We start from the raw sequence: 21,748 nt of genomic DNA on the forward strand, positions 1-21,748 counted from the left end.
CAGTTGACTTGGGTGTAGTGCCCCACGTTTTAGTCCAGCTTTACCTACCTGTGGCTTAGTTGGTCCTGTGTGTGTGTGTGTGTGTGTGTGTGTTCCAGGGTGACATTCCTTCTAGTATTGACTTCATGCTGTAAACTAAGTGTCTGTTGCTTGTTTCTATGTTAAATGGTGCCAGTTTCACCGTGTGTGCTCAGCATGATGAGAGATATTTTGTTGTAATTGTCACAATGCTTATCTGGTAGCTATACTATACTATAAGAGTTTCCGGTCTACAGTGACGAGACAAAAAGGTGTAAATAACACAGCTACGTGTGCAGGTAAGCAGGACAACATGGGTTGAGTAAACACACATGCTGTCATAGGGTATGTTAAGGAGGGTGGGAATATAGTTGGCCGTTTGTAATTCCGCCTGTGAATGTTTTGAGAGCAAGGTGATAAACGTTAGCATCTATGCTAATTGTGGCTAACTCTTGCTAGCGGTTGTGCCCTGTGGTGCTGTTTCAGGTGTAAATTGTCTGTGTTTGAAGTACATTCTATAATCTAAGAAGATTGAATCACTTCTACCAACCTGTGAATTCTGTTAGTGACGCTAAAGAGGGGAGAGGAGTATTCATGTTTTGTATGATTTATTGATGTTTTATGTTATGGATGCTGTATTTTGTCATTTGTATTTAACTAAGAGAAAAAGACATAGTTTCCGGTCTAAAGTGACGAGACAAAAACGTGTAAATAACACAGCTACGTCTGTATATCTAATTTGCAGAATGCCAGTAAAGAAACGTATCATTCCAACACACTGACTGGAGTCTTGCTTAGTCAAGTGTGTAACACAAATTAAATGGCAAGTTTTTCTCTCCACTTCCCATCATGAGGGCAACCATCTGAAATAAAAGTGCTTCATTTGAATTTGACTGTTAAAAATCTGTACCAACCCTAAAGGCTATGTTTTGTGTAAGCATTGAAATTCAACTTCTGTTTTTTGGTTTCTTTTTTACTTAACGGTGTGCAGTTGAGAAGCCTGAGCCTCTCTCTCTTTACTGTACAATGTTGGCTTATGACAAACCGTATCTAACATGTGCTTTTGTTGTTTAACAGAGTGCTGTGTTCTTTGTCATATACCTGACTCTGTAAAAGTCAGCGCTGGTAGCGAGCAACACTCCAAGAAGGGAAGAAGCTCAGGTGCAATAATAAGACACAAGGGGCTCTATCGTCCGACAGGTGATATCCCCTAATAGCGCTTGCACACCTGTTTGCGCGTGCCTTAAGGCAGGGAAGATAGCAGTCCGCCTTGCGCCATCCGCCAAGTGTTATGCCGAGTTTTGCACCCCAGCGCCGGCAGCATCCCCACCTCACGGGAGCATATTGTAATGATTCATACAGAAATGTAACTGTTTCAAAGTGATATAATTGTCTGGTAGACGTGAACTCCCTGATTTCTAAGTTAAAGCAGCCCCGAAATATGTTGGGGATGCAATTCTCGGCCGGGATGCGGAAAGGTTCACGGCACCTGTCGCAGACGCAAATTAGAGCCGTGCCAAATGTCTCTCTTAATGCTACTGTGGAGTATAATAGTAACAAAGCATCCAGGTTGGCTGATCAGTAACGTATGACCTCTGACCTGCATGGATGCAGCACTAGAGGTCACATGACGTATGACCTCTGGCCTGCATGGAGACAGCACTAGAGGTCACATTACGCTCCCAGCTCATTGTGATGTGATTGCCCTTTCAGAATTAAGTATTCAACAAAGCCGTGTAATAATAAAGTTGATCCGACTGATTTATTCAGAGAGAATCCTGTACAAATTTATCTTTCATATTACAGTATCATTAACCTGTCCATGGTGCTGAATTAGCAGGTGTGCATGTGTTTGTGCGTCATGGCCATAATATGAAAATAGGAATATTTGGGACAGATTGTCAGGTCACCACCTAAAATTGGTCTTGTTGTAGGTTTAATGAAATGTGTTGATTTAACATGCAATAGCCTAGCCTCCGAAAGGCTAAATAACAACACAAGCAAGACGACTGTTTCAAAATCAAATTTATTTCACAGCAGTGGTGAAGGCATTATCAAACTGTGGAACAGATGTCAAAGCAAAATAATAGAATTTATGAACAAACGACTACAAATCAACAAAATAACCACATCAGGGTGATTAAGTATTAAAATAAAGTCTAAAAAAATCACACAACTTTTCCCGCCCGCATTGTCCTTGTGCAGTCCTAGACCATTTCGGGTCAATTAGGTTTCTTCATCGTTTCATTGTCATAAATGGTCACAAACGGTATGAATATTGGCTGGGGCGCAGGGTATTTTGGGCTTATATCAAGGATATGTGTGTATTTGGAAATGTGTGTGTGTGTGTGTGTGTGTGTGTGTGTGTGTGTGTGTGTGTGTGTGTGTGTGTGCGTGCGTGCGTGCGCGCGCGCGCGTGTGCGTGCGTGCGTGCGTGCGTGCGTGCGTGCGTGTGTGTGTGTGTGTGTGCGTGCCCCCGCATGTGCATGCGTGTACATGTGTATTATATTGTGGAGGACAACAGATAGCAAGGTAGCTGTCATCAGACATGAGGGCTAAGTGGCAAAACTCAGCACATGCATAAGAGTAAACAAACAGAAACATCATGAAGCAGAAACTGTGAGTGTCAGAGATTATCTGAAGGAGAAGGAATGGAAACAACACTGAACCATACAGTTAATTTACAAACAACAGGCTGCACAGTAACAGATACATAGGTCCATGTAAAAATCTGACTTTGGGTATATTTTGATTAGAATGATTACTATAAAATAATATGAACATGGTTATTAATAGTTTGACATCTCATTGTAAACATGGGAGATGGTAAGATATTATACAAGAAGTGGAATAAATAAATAAAAATCTGTAATTTCCTGATTACCTTGAAAGGAACTTTTAAGTTTCTATTAAACTGTCGAAGGAGAAGCTCGGCCGGGAGAACCACAGTGCCTCGACTCTCCATGCACTGATGTTCTGGTCCGTGCGGAGTAGTTCCACAGCAGTGGATTGGGGTTTCTTGGACCCGTCCGCTGGCAACATTGCAGAGGAAGATTAAGTGGTCAGATCCGTGAGTGGCTGCTGCTGGGATACAAGCCGAGGCGTAATTAGCCTCAGCTGGGTCACCTGGGCGAGTGTGTATGATGTTGTGAGACCCCAAACACCCAACGACCCCAGGTTACATCACTCATGATGTATCCCAGTTGCATTTAGAAGATGTAGTGTGTAATATGTCGGGTTAGGGCATATTGCACAGTGAAGCCTGGCCTCCCCCTTGCCAGGTGCATCTATCAGATGTATGTGTCAAGTTAACTGGAAAGAAGCATGACATTATGGATTAATTATAGGGAAAATACAGAAAGAAGAAAAACATGAAATGATGTTGTATTTATTTACACTGGCTACACTCACCCTAGAAAATGAGAAAAGAGAAATAAAAAAAAATGAGCCAACATATTCATATTTTGTTTAAATTCTGTGAATTTACTGAACTTTTATTTCACCAGACCACAACCCAAATAAAGAAAATGATAGTGGGCCACACACAAAATAGTATTTGTATTTACAGATTTGGTTTCCAGTAGTCTTCCAGACTTATCACACTTACACAGGAACCCTGGAACGAGCCAGTATGTAACAATAGACCAGACTTTTACATATGCCTCGTATTTTGGACAGCCCCATTCCATACATGATAGGATTTAAAAGCATTAAAACATTCACCCATGTCTGAGCATACACAAATATACCATATTTCAACACATGGGGCCAACTCCTCTGGTCAACTCTTTTGATACCTATCAAAAAGATGCAAGCAAAGGAATAGCAGAGAAAGGAAACCAGCTGAGGAGCACAGGTACTAAGAGCTTTCTGCCTGGTCTCTTTTGAACCAGCAAAACAAATGTAAAGAATCTTCATGTAACAAAAAAGGATGGGAATTACAGGGACACAGTTGGTTAGACAAAGGTTAAAGAGACCAAAAATGTTATTGACTCTGGTGTCAGAGCGTGAGCATGCCAGCTTGACGATGAGATAGTTGGCACACTTCCAATCATTGATGAAGTTTCCACACAGTGTCAAACGCAGACTCAAGGATAGATTGATCAGGGTTATGAGAGCAGCGTACAACCATGTCACAACAATAAATACAGCCACCTTGTTAGATGTCATGTGTGTATTATATTGTAGAGGATGACAGATAGCAAGGTATCGGTCATAAGACATGAAGGCTAAAGTGAGAAGCTGCGTACCTCCATATGAGTATAGACAGAACATCTGCAAAAAACACCATGGGACAGAAACTGTGTGAGTGTCAGAGATCAGCTGAACCAGAAGGAATGGAAAAATCGCTGCAGAACGATACAGTTCATTTACAAACAGGCTGCACAGAAACAGATACATAGGTTCATGTAAGCTTCTATTCATCCAAATAACCACAAGGATTGCTGTGTTGGAAAAAACAACTGCAATGTACAACAATGCTATTATTATAAAATACAAGTATTTCAAATGTCCAAAATGTGCATAACCCCCAAGAATGAAAGATACAGTAACATTGTCCATTATCTTTGGAGTAGTTCACAAACCTAATGACAATTCACTCCCGTACCCACACAGAAGATCCAGGATCCGATGCCCCCCCCCCCCCAAAAGAAAGAGTATACATGACACAAGTTGACATGTTTCACACACAATCTAACGTTCTAATCTGCTGTCATGTACACAGCTGTACTCCTCCCTCCCTGCCTGTAGAGAGCAGCGATGTCCGCTGCTTTATACCTTTTCAGGCCAGTCCCACAGGTACCTGTGCATCACTAGCCTGGTGAACCAGCCCGTCACGTGAACTCACATTTCATTTGGTTCTGCGTGACGGTCTGGCCCCCTGGTGCTAGTGCATCACATATTCATCCAGGCTAAACAACTCTGACTCAGGCACTTTGGGATTCTTTCTTACTGCTAACTTTTCACTGTCTGAAGTTTACATTGGAGCAAAAATAACTGAAAAATGGGTTTGGGGAGCAAACAGAATTATTTTATTCAGTCATAGTATGTTCTGTTCAATTCAATTCAAAATACTTTATTAGTCCCTCGAGGAGCAATTTGAGGCAGGTATCTTTTTCAGCGCACATCTCCTCCCACATACTCACATGTAGACGCCATTCCATCGTTAAGCTGGGTGAGGAATCCATCGCGTGTGTTCAACTTTCCCATATCTTTTGTAGATTTTTTGCCATCCGGGTTCGAACACGGTGTTTTTAACATGGGAGGGAATGGACGGGAGGGTGCGACCGACAGACATGTGGTGACAGAGAGGCTGGGCACACACACATACACACAGTGCCGCAGGCATTCAACATGAGGTCCATGGTCCTTTTAAAGGCCGTCAGGATTGAACCTACGGTCCGCGACCCTCTGACAGGCCGCGGGGCTCAACCTGATGGCCCCTGAGGCCCCTGAGGCCCCTTTGGCCCCAGAGGACCTGTTCCCTCACTTATTCACGGCCTCCGGATCCAGCCAGCTCCCTAGAAACTCTCAGTTTAGTGGTGTCACGTCCTCTGTCACTGAGAGTGTCGGTAGGGTAAGCCCTTTCATGAGGGTATAAGTCAGCTTTCTGGGTCACCTGGGGACCATATGTGGAAGAAGCTGACTTCATCACCAAAAGCCTTGCCTAAGCGTTTCTGATGATCGGTGTCCTCTACTGCCCTTTGGGCCTCTCGTTCAGCTTTCGCTCTGAGCAACTCCTGGTTCTCAAGCTGTTACTCTTGCCAACTCTGTCTCTGTGTGCGTATCTACGATATATTACATATTGCATACTGCCCATTGCTGATGACCAGCTACGTTCTCAATCTCATAATCATAATAAAATGTTCTCAATCTCATAATCATTTATATAGGCACATTGTAAAACGCTTTTATCCAAAGCGCTTTACAATGTGCCTACATTCACCCAATACACACACGCATACATACGCATACACACACAGACACACAGACACACACACACACACACACACACACACACACACACACACACACACACACACACACACACACACACACACACACACACACACACACACAGTGGAATCAAACTACATTTAACATTGAATGCCACTATCCTTATCCATCCAAAAAAGAAACATAGTCCAATAGGATGTGATATTGCACCAGCCCTTTAAAAAGAAACATTCTCTGCACCGTCTCTTGACTCTCAAAACATGTTGTGAAACCAGTACAGCCGCTTAGCAGTGTGAAAGAGGGCCAAAATGCCTCACTTTGGTCCATATCATTGCCTCTACCCAGAATGCAACAGTCCTGCTCAGAGTTGCTCTCTGGCTCCATTGATGTGGTGAAATGTGAGCGGATTGCTGCTTCCGGTGCACTTTTTGCACAGACAAGAGAGCTGCAGCTGCTGCTGCTCCAAACACATCCAGGATGCAAATGTTCGTGCCACCACGAGTCATAGGCCACCTGTGATACATGTGTAGCTGCGTCTGATGGCTGTAGATTAGCGTGCGTGTGCCAGTGTCAGTGTCAGGTGTCAGTGGCAGTGGCAGTGTCAGTACAAGAATGGACAAGACACAAGGCTGGTGTCAGGTGTCGGTACCAGACACAAGGCTGGCCAGAATTCCAAGCAATGAGTTGTTTGGACCTGACACACGCTGTTGTGCTGTGTCTCTGGCGCCGCCCTGTGGCGTCTTGGGGATTTACACCACTTCCTCAAACTGCACCACATGGCAGCTGCAGAGAGGTGAGTGGAGTGGCCTTTTGGGCAGCATTGTGGTTGTATTGATGGCGTTTCTGTTTGTTTGCCTCATGGTGAGCCTGTAGTGAGTTGATGCTACATGTTTATTGGATGTTATTGTTGGATTTTTCAAAGCAGAGTTTGACTTGAGTTGAGCACTGAGAGGTGTGCATTTGATTCCCTTGTTGGTGAACGTGTTTTCTCATTCTCGGCCTGTAGCAGTGTGTGTGTGTGTGTGTGTGTGTGTGTGTGTCGCTGCTGAGCCAAGACGTTTGCTCTGTTGATTGTGTATAAAAGGCTGGGACATTTCTGGGTGCCTGACTGTCCCTTTGTTAAGTGATGAGATGACAATGCAATGCCTGCACCTGCATCTGGCTGTTGGGAAAGAGGCAGTGTTTCAGTTGACTTGGGTGTAGTGCCCCACGTTTTAGTCCAGCTTTACCTACCTGTGGCTTAGTTGGTCCTGTGTGTGTGTGTGTGTTCCAGTGTGACATTCCTTCTAGTATTGACTTCATGCTGTAAACTAAGTGTCTGTTGCTTGTTTCTATGTTAAATGGTGCCAGTTTCACCGTGTGTGCTCAGCATGATGAGAGATATTTTGTTGTAATTGTCACAATGCTTATCTGGTAGCTATACTATACTATAAGAGTTTCCGGTCTACAGTGACGAGACAAAAAGGTGTAAATAACACAGCTACGTGTGCAGGTAAGCAGGACAACATGGGTTGAGTAAACACACATGCTGTCATAGGGTATGTTAAGGAGGGTGGGAATATAGTTGGCCGTTTGTAATTCCGCCTGTGAATGTTTTGAGAGCAAGGTGATAAACGTTAGCATCTATGCTAATTGTGGCTAACTCTTGCTAGCGGTTGTGCCCTGTGGTGCTGTTTCAGGTGTAAATTGTCTGTGTTTGAAGTACATTCTATAATCTAAGAAGATTGAATCACTTCTACCAACCTGTGAATTCTGTTAGTGACGCTAAAGAGGGGAGAGGAGTATTCATGTTTTGTATGATTTATTTATGTTTTATGTGATGGATGCTGTATTTTGTCATTTGTATTTAACTAAGAGAAAAAGACATAGTTTCCGGTCTACAGTGACGAGACAAAAACGTGTAAATAACACAGCTACGTCTGTATATCTAATTTGCAGAATGCCAGTAAAGAAACGTATCATTCCAACACACTGACTGGAGTCTTGCTTAGTCAAGTGTGTAACACAAATTAAATAAGAAGTTTTTCTCTCCACTTCCCATCATGAGGGCAACCATCTGAAATAAAAGTGCTTCATTTGAATTGGACTGTTAAAAATCTGTACCAACCCTAAAGGCTATGTTTTGTGTAAGCATTGAAATTCAACTTCTGTTTTTTGGTTTCTTTTTTACTTAACGGTGTGCAGTTGAGAAGCCTGAGCCTCTCTCTCTCTTTACTGTACAATGTTGGCTTATGACAAACCGTATCTAACATGTGCTTTTGTTGTTTAACAGAGTGCTGTGTTCTTTGTCATATACCTGACTCTGTAAAAGTCAGCGCTGGTAGCGAGCAACACTCCAAGAAGGGAAGAAGCTCAGGTGCAATAATCAGACACAAGGGGCTCTATCGTCTGACAGGTGATATCCCCTAATAGCGCTTGCACACCTGTTTGCGCGTGCCATAAGGCAGGGAAGATAGCAGTCCGCCTTGCGCCATCCGCCAGGTGTTATGCCGAGTTTTGCACCCCAGCGCCGGCAGCATCCCCACCTCACGGGAGCATATTGTAATGATTCATACAGAAATGTAACTGTTTCAAAGTGATATAATTGTCTGGTAGACGTGAACTCCCTGATTTCTAAGTTAAAGCAGCCCCGAAATATGTTGGGGATGCAATTCTCGGCCGGGATGCGGAAAGGTTCACCGCACCTGTCGCAGACGCAAATTAGAGCCGTGCCAAAATCATGGCTGATGGTTGTACAGAAAACAACTGTCTCTCTTAATGCTACTGTGGAGTATAATAGTAACAAAGCATCCAGGTTGGCTGATCAGTAACGTATGACCTCTGACCTGCATGGATGCAGCACTAGAGGTCACATTACGCTCCCAGCTCATTGTGATGTGATTGCCCTTTCAGAATTAAGTATTCAACAAAGCCGTGTAATAATAAAGTTGATCCGACTGATTTATTCAGAGAGAATCCTGTACAAATTTATCTTTCATATTACAGTATCATTAACCTGTCCATGGTGCTGAATTAGCAGGTGTGCATGTGTTTGTGTGTCATGGCCATAATATGAAAATAGGAATATTTGGGACAGATTGTCAGGTCACCACCTAAAATTGGTCTTGTTGTAGGTTTAATGAAATGTGTTGATTTAACATGCAATAGCCTAGCCTCCGAAAGGCTAAATAACAACACAAGCAAGACGACTGTTTCAAAATCAAATTTATTTCACAGCAGTGGTGAAGGCATTATCAAACTGTGGAACAGATGTCAAAGCAAAATAATAGAATTTATGAACAAACGACTACAAATCAACAAAATAACCACATCAGGGTGATTAAGTATTAAAATAAAGTCTCAAAAAATCACACAACTTTTCCCGCCCGCATTGTCCTTGTGCAGTCCTAGACCATTTCGGGTCAATTAGGTTTCTTCATCGTTTCATTGTCATAAATGGTCACAAACGGTATGAATATTGGCTGGGGCGCAGGGTATTTTGGGCTTATATCAAGGATATGTGTGTATTTGGAAATGTGTGTGTGTGTGTGTGTGTGTGTGTGTGTGTGTGTGTGTGTGTGTGTGTGTGTGTGTGTGTGTGTGTGCATGCGTGTACATGTGTATTATATTGTGGAGGACAACAGATAAGAAGGTAGCTGTCATCAGACATGAGGGCTAAGTGGCAAAACTCAGCACATGCATAAGAGTAAACAAACAGAAACATCATGAAGCAGAAACTGTGAGTGTCAGAGATTATCTGAAGGAGAAGGAATGGAAACAACACTGAACCATACAGTTCATTTACAAACAACAGGCTGCACAGTAACAGATACATAGGTCCATGTAAAAATCTGACTTTGGGTATATTTTGATTAGAATGATTACTATAAAATAATATGAACATGGTTATTAATAGTTTGACATCTCATTGTAAACATGGGAGATGGTAAGATATTATACAAGAAGTGGAATAAATAAATAAAAATCTGTAATTTCCTGATTACCTTGAAAGGAACTTTTAAGTTTCTATTAAACTGTCGAAGGAGAAGCTCGGCCGGGAGAACCACAGTGCCTCGACTCTCCATGCACTGATGTTTCTGGTCCGTGCGGAGTAGTTCCACAGCAGTGGATTGGGGTTTCTTGGACCCGTCCGCTGGCAACATTGCAGAGGAAGATTAAGTAGTCAGATCCGTGAGTGGCTGCTGCTGGGATACAAGCCGAAGTGTAAGTAGCCTCGGCTGGGTCACCTGGGCGAGTGTGTATGATGTTGTGAGACCCCAAACACCCAACGACCCCAGGTTACATCACTCATGATGTATCCCAGTTGCATTTAGAAGGTGTAGTGTGTAATATGTCGGGTTGGGGCATATTGCACAGTGAAGCCTGGCCTCCCCCTTGCCAGGTGCATCTATCAGATGTATGTGTCAAGTTAACTGGAAAGAAGCATGACATTATGGATTAATTATAGGGAAAATACAGAAAGAAGAAAAACATGAAATGATGTTGTATTTATTTACACTGGCTACACTCACCCTAGAAAATGAGAAAAGAGAAATAAAAAAAAATGAGCCAACATATTCATATTTTGTTTAAATTCTGTGAATTTACTGAACTTTTATTTCACCAGACCACAACCCAAATAAAGAAAATGATAGTGGGCCACACACACTTTTCAAGACTACAAAATAGTATTTGTATTTACAGATTTGGTTTCCAGTAGTCTTCCAGACTTATCACACTTACACAGGAACCCTGGAACGAGCCAGTATGTAACAATAGACCAGACTTTTACATATGCCTCGTATTTTGGACAGCCCCATTCCATACATGATAGGATTTAAAAGCATTAAAACATTCACCCATGTCTGAGCATACACAAATATACCATATTTCAACACATGGGGCCAACTCCTCTGGTCAACTCTTTTGATACCTATCAAAAAGATGCAAGCAAAGGAATAGCAGAGAAAGGAAACCAGCTGAGGAGCACAGGTACTAAGAGCTTTCTGCCTGGTCTCTTTTGAACCAGCAAAACAAATGTAAAGAATCTTCATGTAACAAAAAAGGATGGGAATTACAGGGACACAGTTGGTTAGACAAAGGTTAAAGAGACCAAAAATGTTATTGACTCTGGTGTCAGAGCGTGAGCATGCCAGCTTGACGATGAGATAGTTGGCACACTTCCAATCATTGATGAAGTTTCCACACAGTGTCAAACGCAGACTCAAGGATAGATTGATCAGGGTTATGAGAGCAGCGTACAACCATGTCACCACAATAAATACAGCCACCTTGTTAGATGTCATGTGTGTATTATATTGTAGAGGATGACAGATAGCAAGGTATCGGTCATAAGACATGAAGGTTAAAGTGAGAAGCTGCGTACCTCCATATGAGTATAGACAGAACATCTGCAAAAAACACCATGGGACAGAAACTGTGTGAGTGTCAGAGATCAGCTGAACCAGAAGGAATGGAAAAATCGCTGGAGAACGATACAGTTCATTTACAAACAGGCTGCACAGAAACAGATACATAGGTTCATGTAAGCTTATATTCGTCCAAATAACCACAAGGATTGCTGTGTTGGAAAAAACAACTGCAATGTACAACAATGCTATTATTATAAAATACAAGTATTTCAAATGTCCAAAATGTGCATAACCCCCAAGAATGAAAGATACAGTAACATTGTCCATTATCTTTGGAGTAGTTCACAAACCTAATGACAATTCACTCCCGTACCCACACAGAAGATCCAGGATCCGATGCCCCCCCCCCCCAAAAGAAAGAGTATACATGACACAAGTTGACATGTTTCACACACAATCTAACGTTCTAATCTGCTGTCATGTACACAGCTGTACTCCTCCCTCCCTGCCTGTAGAGAGCAGCGATGTCCGCTGCTTTATACCTTTTCAGGCCAGTCCCACAGGTACCTGTGCATCACTAGCCTGGTGAACCAGCCCGTCACGTGAACTCACATTTCATTTGGTTCTGCGTGACGGTCTGGCCCCCGACGCCATGGGGGGGCTGGTGGACTAGCCTGGTGCTAGTGCATCACATTCATCCAGGCTAAACAACTCTGACTCAGGCACTTTGGGATTCTTTCTTACTGCTAACTTTTCACTGTCTGAAGTTTACTTTGGAGCAAAAATAACTGAAAAATGGGTTTGGGGAGCAAACAGAATTATTTTATTCAGTCATAGTATGTTCTGTTCAATTCAATTCAAAATACTTTATTAGTCCCTCGAGGAGCAATTTGAGGCAGGTATCTTTTTCAGCGCACATCTCCTCCCACATACTCACATGTAGACGCCATTCCATCGTTAAGCTGGGTGAGGAATCCATCGCGTGTGTTCAACTTTCCCATATCTTTTGTAGATTTTTCGCCATCCGGGTTCGAACACGGTATTTTTAACATGGGAGGGAATGGACGGGAGGGTGCGACCGACAGACATGTGGTGACAGAGAGGCTGGGCACACACACATACACACAGTGCCGCAGGCATTCAACATGAGGTCCATGGTCCTTTTAAAGGCCGTCAGGATTGAACCTACGGTCCGCGACCCTCTGACAGGCTGCAGGGCTCAACCTGATGGCCCCTGAGGCCCCTGAGGCCCCTTTGGCCCAGAGGACCTGTTCCCTCACTTATTCACGGCCTCCGGATCCAGCCAGCTCCCTAGAAACTCTCAGTTTAGTGGTGTCACGTCCTCTGTCACTGAGAGTGTCGGTAGGGTAAGCCCTTTCATGAAGTCAGCTTTCTGGGTCACCTGGGGACCATATGTGGAAGAAGCTGACTTCATCACCAAAAGCCTTGCCTAAGCGTTTCTGATGATCGGTGTCCTCTGCTGCCCTTTGGGCCTCTCGTTCAGCTTTCGCTCTGAGCAACTCCTGGTTCTCAAGCTGTTACTCTTGCCCACTCTGTCTCTGTGTGCGTATCTACGATATATTACATATTGCATACTGCCCATTGCTGATGACCAGCTACGTTCTCAATCTCATAATCATAATAAAATGTTCTCAATCTCATAATCATTTATATAGGCACATTGTAAAACGCTTTTATCCAAAGCGCTTTACAATGTGCCTACATTCACCCAATACACACACGCATACATACGCATACACACACAGACACACAGACACACAGACACACACACACACACACACAGACACACACACACACACACACACACACACACACACACACACACACACACACACACACACACACACACACACACACACACACACACACAGTGGAATCAAACTACATTTAACATTGAATGCCACTATCCTTATCCATCAAAAAAAGAAACATAGTCCAATAGGATGTGATATTGCACCAGCCCTTTAAAAAGAAACATTCTCTGCACCGTCTCTTGACTCTCAAAACATGTTGTGAAACCAGTACAGCCGCTTAGCAGTGTGAAAGAGGGCCAAAATGCCTGACTTTGGTCCATATCATTGCCTCTACCCAGAATGCAACAGTCCTGCTCAGAGTTGCTCTCTGGCTCCATTGATGTGGTGAAATGTGAGCGGATTGCTGCTTCCGGTGCACTTTTTGCACAGACAAGAGAGCTGCAGCTGCTGCTGCTCCAAACACATCCAGGATGCAAATGTTCGTGCCACCACGAGTCATAGGCCACCTGTGATACATGTGTAGCTGCGTCTGATGGCTGTAGATTAGCGTGCGTGTGCCAGTGTCAGTGTCAGGTGTCAGTGGCAGTGGCAGTGTCAGTACAAGAATGGACAAGACACAAGGCTGGTGTCAGGTGTCGGTACCAGACACAAGGCTGGCCAGAATTCCAAGCAATGAGTTGTTTGGACCTGACACACGCTGTTGTGCTGTGTCTCTGGCGCCGCCCTGTGGCGTCTTGGGGATTTACACCACTTCCTCAAACTGCACCACATGGCAGCTGCAGAGAGGTGAGTGGAGTGGCCTTTTGGGCAGCATTGTGGTTGTATTGATGGCGTTTCTGTTTGTTTGCCTCATGGTGAGCCTGTAGTGAGTTGATGCTACATGTTTATTGGATGTTATTGTTGGATTTTTCAAAGCAGAGTTTGACTTGAGTTGAGCACTGAGAGGTGTGCATTTGATTCCCTTGTTGGTGAACGTGTTTTCTCATTCTCGGCCTGTAGCAGTGTGTGTGTGTGTGTGTGTGTGTGTGTGTGTGTGTCGCTGCTGAGCCAAGACGTTTGCTCTGTTGATTGTGTATAAAAGGCTGGGACATTTCTGGGTGCCTGACTGTCCCTTTGTTAAGTGATGAGATGACAATGCAATGCCTGCACCTGCATCTGGTTGAGGCTTTTGCCCTGTTGGGAAAGAGGCAGTGTTTCAGTTGACTTGGGTGTAGTCAGTGCCCCACGTTTTAGTCCAGCTTTACCTACCTGTGGCTTAGTTGGTCCTGTGTGTGTGTGTGTTCCAGGGTGACATTCCTTCTAGTATTGACTTCATGCTGTAAACTAAGTGTCTGTTGCTTGTTTCTATGTTAAATGGTGCCAGTTTCACCGTGTGTGCTCAGCATGATGAGAGATATTTTGTTGTAATTGTCACAATGCTTATCTGGTAGCTATACTATACTATAAGAGTTTCCGGTCTACAGTGACGAGACAAAAAGGTGTAAATAACACAGCTACGTGTGCAGGTAAGCAGGACAACATGGGTTGAGTAAACACACATGCTGTCATAGGGTATGTTAAGGAGGGTGGGAATATAGTTGGCCGTTTGTAATTCCGCCTGTGAATGTTTTGAGAGCAAGGTGATAAACGTTAGCATCTATGCTAATTGTGGCTAACTCTTGCTAGCGGTTGTGCCCTGTGGTGCTGTTTCAGGTGTAAATTGTCTGTGTTTGAAGTACATTCTATAATCTAAGAAGATTGAATCACTTCTACCAACCTGTGAATTCTGTTAGTGACGCTAAAGAGGGGAGAGGAGTATTCATGTTTTGTATGATTTATTTATGTTTATGTTATGGATGCTGTATTTTGTCATTTGTATTTAACTAAGAGAAAAAGACATAGTTTCCGGTCTACAGTGACGAGACAAAAACGTGTAAATAACACAGCTACGTCTGTATATCTAATTTGCAGAATGCCAGTAAAGAAACGTATCATTCCAACACACTGACTGGAGTCTTGCTTAGTCAAGTGTGTAACACAAATTAAATAAGAAGTTTTTCTCTCCACTTCCCATCATGAGGGCAACCATCTGAAATAAAAGTGCTTCATTTGAATTGGACTGTTAAAAATCTGTACCAACCCTAAAGGCTATGTTTTGTGTAAGCATTGAAATTCAACTTCTGTTTTTTGGTTTCTTTTTTACTTAACGGTGTGCAGTTGAGAAGCCTGAGCCTCTCTCTCTCTTTACTGTACAATGTTGGCTTATGACAAACCGTATCTAACATGTGCTTTTGTTGTTTAACAGAGTGCTGTGTTCTTTGTCATATACCTGACTCTGTAAAAGTCAGCGCTGGTAGCGAGCAACACTCCAAGAAGGGAAGAAGCTCAGGTGCAATAATAAGACACAAGGGGCTCTATCGTCCGACAGGTGCTATCCTCTAATAGCGCTTGCACACCTGTTTGCGCGTGCCTTAAGGCAGGGAAGATAGCAGTCCGCCTTGCGCCGTCCGCCAGGTGTTATGCCGAGTTTTGCACCCCAGCGCCGGCAGCATCCCCACCTCACGGGAGCATATTGTAATGATTCATACAGAAATGTAACTGTTTCAAAGTGATATAATTGTCTGGTAGACGTGAACTCCCTGATTTCTAAGTTAAAGCAGCCCCGAAATATGTTGGGGATGCAATTCTCGGCCGGGATGCGGAAAGGTTCACGGCACCTGTCGCAGACGCAAATTAGAGCCGTGCCAAATGTCTCTCTTAATGCTACTGTGGAGTATAATAGTAACAAAGCATCCAGGTTGGCTGATCAGTAACGTATGACCTCTGACCTGCATGGATGCAGCACTAGAGGTCACATGACGTATGACCTCTGGCCTGCATGGAGACAGTACTAGAGGTCACATTACGCTCCCAGCTCATTGTGATGTGATTGCCCTTTCAGAATTAAGTATTCAACAAAGCCCTGTAATAATAAAGTTGATCCGACTGATTTATTCAGAGAGAATCCTGTACAATTTATATTTCATATTACAGTATCATTAACCTGTCCATGGTGCTGAATTAGCAGGTGTGCATGTGTTTGTGCGTCATGGCCATAATATGAAAATAGGAATATTTGGGACAGATTGTCAGGTCACCACCTAAAATTGGTCTTGTTGTAGGTTTAATGAAATGTGTTGATTTAACATGCAATAGCCTAGCCTCCGAAAGGCTAAATAACAACACAAGCAAGACGACTGTTTCAAAATCAAATTTATTTCACAGCAGTGGTGAAGGCATTATCAAACTGTGGAACAGAGGTCAAAGCAAAATAATAGAATTTATGAACAAACGACTACAAATCAACAAAATAACCACATCAGGGTGATTAAGTATTAAAATAAAGTCTCAAAAAATCACACAACTTTTCCCGCCCGCATTGTCCTTGTGCAGTCCTAGACCATCGGGTCAATTAGGTTTCTTCATCGTTTCATTGTCATAAATGGTCACAAACGGTATGAATATTGGCTGGGGCGCAGGGTATTTTGGGCTTATATCAAGGATATGTGTGTATTTAGAAATGTGTGTGTGTGTGTGTGTGTGTGTGTGTGTGTGTGTGTGTGTGTGTGTGTGTGTGTGTGTGTGTGTGTGTGTGTGTGCGTGTGTGTGTGTGTGTGCATGCGTGTACATGTGTATTATATTGTGGAGGACAACAGATAGCAAGGTAGCTGTCATCAGACATGAGGGCTAAGTGGCAAAACTCAGCACATGCATAAGAGTAAACAAACAGAAACATCATGAAGCAGAAACTGTGAGTGTCAGAGATTATCTGAAGGAGAAGGAATGGAAACAACACTGAACCATACAGTTCATTTACAAACAACAGGCTGCACAGTAACAGATACATAGGTCCATGTAAAAATCTGACTTTGGGTATATTTTGATTAGAATGATTACTATAAAATAATATGAACATGGTTATTAATAGTTTGACATCTCATTGTAAACATGGGAGATGGTAAGATATTATACAAGAAGTGGAATAAATAAATAAAAATCTGTAATTTCCTGATTACCTTGAAAGGAACTTTTAAGTTTCTATTAAACTGTCGAAGGAGAAGCTCGGCCGGGAGAACCACAGTGCCTCGACTCTCCATGCACTGATGTTCTGGTCCCTGCTGAGTAGTTCCACAGCAGCGGGTTGGGGTTTCTTGGAACCGTCCACTACCAACATTGCAGAGGTAGATTAAGTGGTCAGATCCGTGAGTGGCTGCTGCTGGGATACAAGCCGAGGCGTAATTAGCCTCAGCTGGGTCACCTGGGCGAGTGTGTATGATGTTGTGAGACCCCAAACACCCAACGACCCCAGGTTACATCACTCATGATGTATCCCAGTTGCATTTAGAAGGTGTAGTGTGTAATATGTCGGGTTAGGGCATATTGCACAGTGAAGCCTGGCCTCCCCCTTGCCAGGTGCATCTATCAGATGTATGTGTCAAGTTAACTGGAAAGAAGCATGACATTATGGATTAATTATAGGGAAAATACAGAAAGAAGAAAAACATGAAATGATGTTGTATTTATTTACACTGGCTACACTCACCCTAGAAAATGAGAAAAGAGAAATAAAAAAAAATGAGCCAACATATTCATATTTTGTTTAAATTCTGTGAATTTACTGAACTTTTATTTCACCAGACCACAACCCAAATAAAGAAAATGATAGTGGGCCACACACACTTTTCAAGACTACAAAATAGTATTTGTATTTACAGATTTGGTTTCCAGTAGTCTTCCAGACTTATCACACTTACACAGGAACCCTGGAACGAGCCAGTATATAACAATAGACCAGACTTTTACATATGCCTCGTATTTTGGACAGCCCCATTCCATACATGATAGGATTTAAAAGCATTAAAACATTCACCCATGTCTGAGCATACACAAATATACCATATTTCAACACATGGGGCCAACTCCTCTGGTCAACTCTTTTGATACCTATCAAAAAGATGCAAGCAAAGGAATAGCAGAGAAAGGAAACCAGCTGAGGAGCACAGGTACTAAGAGCTTTCTGCCTGGTCTCTTTTGAACCAGCAAAACAAATGTAAAGAATCTTCATGTAACAAAAAAGGATGGGAATTACAGGGACACAGTTGGTTAGACAAAGGTTAAAGAGACCAAAAATGTTATTGACTCTGGTGTCAGAGCGTGAGCATGCCAGCTTGACGATGAGATAGTTGGCACACTTCCAATCATTGATGAAGTTTCCACACAGTGTCAAACGCAGACTCAAGGATAGATTGATCAGGGTTATGAGAGCAGCGTACAACCATGTCACCACAATAAATACAGCCACCTTGTTAGATGTCATGTGTGTATTATATTGTAGAGGATGACAGATAGCAAGGTATCGGTCATAAGACATGAAGGCTAAAGTGAGAAGCTGCGTACCTCCATATGAGTATAGACAGAACATCTGCAAAAAACACCATGGGACAGAAACTGTGTGAGTGTCAGAGATCAGCTGAACCAGAAGGAATGGAAAAATCGCTGGAGAACGATACAGTTCATTTACAAACAGGCTGCACAGAAACAGATACATAGGTTCATGTAAGCTTATATTCGTCCAAATAACCACAAGGATTGCTGTGTTGGAAAAAACAACTGCAATGTACAACAATGCTATTATTATAAAATACAAGTATTTCAAATGTCCAAAATGTGCATAACCCCCAAGAATGAAAGATACAGTAACATTGTCCATTATCTTTGGAGTAGTTCACAAACCTAATGACAATTCACTCCCGTACCCACACAGAAGATCCAGGATCCGATGCCCCCCCCCCCCCAAAAGAAAGAGTATACATGACACAAGTTGACATGTTTCACACACAATCTAACGTTCTAATCTGCTGTCATGTACACAGCTGTACTCCTCCCTCCCTGCCTGTAGAGAGCAGCGATGTCCGCTGCTTTATACCTTTTCAGGCCAGTCCCACAGGTACCTGTGCATCACTAGCCTGGTGAACCAGCCCGTCACGTGAACTCACATTTCATTTGGTTCTGCGTGACGGTCTGGCCCCCGACGCCATGGGGGGGCTGGTGGACTAGCCTGGTGCTAGTGCATCACATTCATCCAGCCTAAACAACTCTGACTCAGGCACTTTGGGATTCTTTCTTACTGCTAACTTTTCACTGTCTGAAGTTTACTTTGGAGCAAAAATAACTGAAAAATGGGTTTGGGGAGCAAACAGAATTATTTTATTCAGTCATAGTATGTTCTGTTCAATTCAATTCAAAATACTTTATTAGTCCCTCGAGGAGCAATTTGAGGCAGGTATCTTTTTCAGCGCACATCTCCTCCCACATACTCACATGTAGACGCCATTCCATCGTTAAGCTGGGTGAGGAATCCATCGCGTGTGTTCAACTTTCCCATATCTTTTGTAGATTTTTCGCCATCCGGGTTCGAACACGGTATTTTTAACATGGGAGGGAATGGACGGGAGGGTGCGACCGACAGACATGTGGTGACAGAGAGGCTGGGCACACACACATACACACAGTGCCGCAGGCATTCAACATGAGGTCCATGGTCCTTTTAAAGGCCGTCAGGATTGAACCTACGGTCCGCGACCCTCTGACAGGCTGCAGGGCTCAACCTGATGGCCCCTGAGGCCCCTGAGGCCCCTTTGGCCCAGAGGACCTGTTCCCTCACTTATTCACGGCCTCCGGATCCAGCCAGCTCCCTAGAAACTCTCAGTTTAGTGGTGTCACGTCCTCTGTCACTGAGAGTGTCGGTAGGGTAAGCCCTTTCATGAAGTCAGCTTTCTGGGTCACCTGGGGACCATATGTGGAAGAAGCTGACTTCATCACCAAAAGCCTTGCCTAAGCGTTTCTGATGATCGGTGTCCTCTGCTGCCCTTTGGGCCTCTCGTTCAGCTTTCGCTCTGAGCAACTCCTGGTTCTCAAGCTGTTACTCTTGCCCACTCTGTCTCTGTGTGCGTATCTACGATATATTACATATTGCATACTGCCCATTGCTGATGACCAGCTACGTTCTCAATCTCATAATCATAATAAAATGTTCTCAATCTCATAATCATTTATATAGGCACATTGTAAAACGCTTTTATCCAAAGCGCTTTACAATGTGCCTACATTCACCCAATACACACACGCATACATACGCATACACACACAGACACACAGACACACACACACACACACACACACACACACACACACACACACACACACACACACACACACACACACAGTGGAATCAAACTACATTTAACATTGAATGCCACTATCCTTATCCATCAAAAAAAGAAACATAGTCCAATAGGATGTGATATTGCACCAGCCCTTTAAAAAGAAACATTCTCTGCACCGTCTCTTGACTCTCAAAACATGTTGTGAAACCAGTACAGCCGCTTAGCAGTGTGAAAGAGGGCCAAAATGCCTCACTTTGGTCCATATCATTGCCTCTACCCAGAATGCAACAGTCCTGCTCAGAGTTGCTCTCTGGCTCCATTGATGTGGTGAAATGTGAGCGGATTGCTGCTTCCGGTGCACTTTTTGCACAGACAAGAGAGCTGCAGCTGCTGCTGCTCCAAACACATCCAGGATGCAAATGTTCGTGCCACCACGAGTCATAGGCCACCTGTGATACATGTGTAGCTGCGTCTGATGGCTGTAGATTAGCGTGCGTGTGCCAGTGTCAGTGTCAGGTGTCAGTGGCAGTGGCAGTGTCAGTACAAGAATGGACAAGACACAAGGCTGGTGTCAGGTGTCGGTACCAGACACAAGGCTGGCCAGAATTCCAAGCAATGAGTTGTTTGGACCTGACACACGCTGTTGTGCTGTGTCTCTGGCGCCGCCCTGTGGCGTCTTGGGGATTTACACCACTTCCTCAAACTGCACCACATGGCAGCTGCAGAGAGGTGAGTGGAGTGGCCTTTTGGGCAGCATTGTGGTTGTATTGATGGCGTTTCTGTTTGTTTGCCTCATGGTGAGCCTGTAGTGAGTTGATGCTACATGTTTATTGGATGTTATTGTTGGATTTTTCAAAGCAGAGTTTGACTTGAGTTGAGCACTGAGAGGTGTGCATTTGATTCCCTTGTTGGTGAACGTGTTTTCTCATTCTCGGCCTGTAGCAGTGTGTGTGTGTGTGTGTGTGTGTGTGTCGCTGCTGAGCCAAGACGTTTGCTCTGTTGATTGTGTATAAAAGGCTGGGACATTTCTGGGTGCCTGACTGTCCCTTTGTTAAGTGATGAGATGACAATGCAATGCCTGCACCTGCATCTGGCTGTTGGGAAAGAGGCAGTGTTTCAGTTGACTTGGGTGTAGTGCCCCACGTTTTAGTCCAGCTTTACCTACCTGTGGCTTAGTTGGTCCTGTGTGTGTGTGTGTTCCAGGGTGACATTCCTTCTAGTATTGACTTCATGCTGTAAACTAAGTGTCTGTTGCTTGTTTCTATGTTAAATGGTGCCAGTTTCACCGTGTGTGCTCAGCATGATGAGAGATATTTTGTTGTAATTGTCACAATGCTTATCTGGTAGCTATACTATACTATAAGAGTTTCCGGTCTACAGTGACGAGACAAAAAGGTGTAAATAACACAGCTACGTGTGCAGGTAAGCAGGACAACATGGGTTGAGTAAACACACATGCTGT

General features: G+C 43.5%; 3 protein-coding genes across 3 annotated transcripts; all 3 read right to left on the reverse strand.

The window, feature by feature from the left end:
* Positions 1 to 2,916: 2,916 nt before the first annotated feature.
* LOC310799999 (olfactory receptor 10H1-like) lies at positions 2,917 to 4,581 on the reverse strand (the record flags this gene model as incomplete). The annotated part of the gene is made up of 2 exons (XM_083662600.1): positions 2,917 to 3,050; positions 3,816 to 4,581. 2 exons carry the CDS (start codon positions 4,579 to 4,581, stop codon positions 2,917 to 2,919), a joined length of 900 nt encoding a protein of 299 aa, XP_083518726.1.
* A 928-nt stretch (positions 4,582 to 5,509) lies between these two features.
* LOC310800000 (olfactory receptor 10H2-like) lies at positions 5,510 to 11,654 on the reverse strand (the record flags this gene model as incomplete). Its single annotated transcript, XM_083662601.1, has 2 exons — positions 5,510 to 5,638; positions 10,932 to 11,654. The coding sequence occupies 2 exons, from the start codon at positions 11,652 to 11,654 to the stop codon at positions 5,510 to 5,512; spliced, it is 852 nt and encodes a 283-aa protein (XP_083518727.1).
* A 5,496-nt stretch (positions 11,655 to 17,150) lies between these two features.
* LOC310800002 (olfactory receptor 10H2-like) lies at positions 17,151 to 18,830 on the reverse strand (the record flags this gene model as incomplete). Its single annotated transcript, XM_083662603.1, has 2 exons — positions 17,151 to 17,284; positions 18,065 to 18,830. The coding sequence occupies 2 exons, from the start codon at positions 18,828 to 18,830 to the stop codon at positions 17,151 to 17,153; spliced, it is 900 nt and encodes a 299-aa protein (XP_083518729.1).
* Positions 18,831 to 21,748: the final 2,918 nt, after the last annotated feature.

Source organism: Poromitra crassiceps (genome assembly GCF_964638095.1).
Source record: "Poromitra crassiceps genome assembly, chromosome: 29".
In the NCBI taxonomy this organism is placed as follows: Eukaryota; Metazoa; Chordata; class Actinopteri; order Beryciformes; family Melamphaidae; genus Poromitra; species Poromitra crassiceps.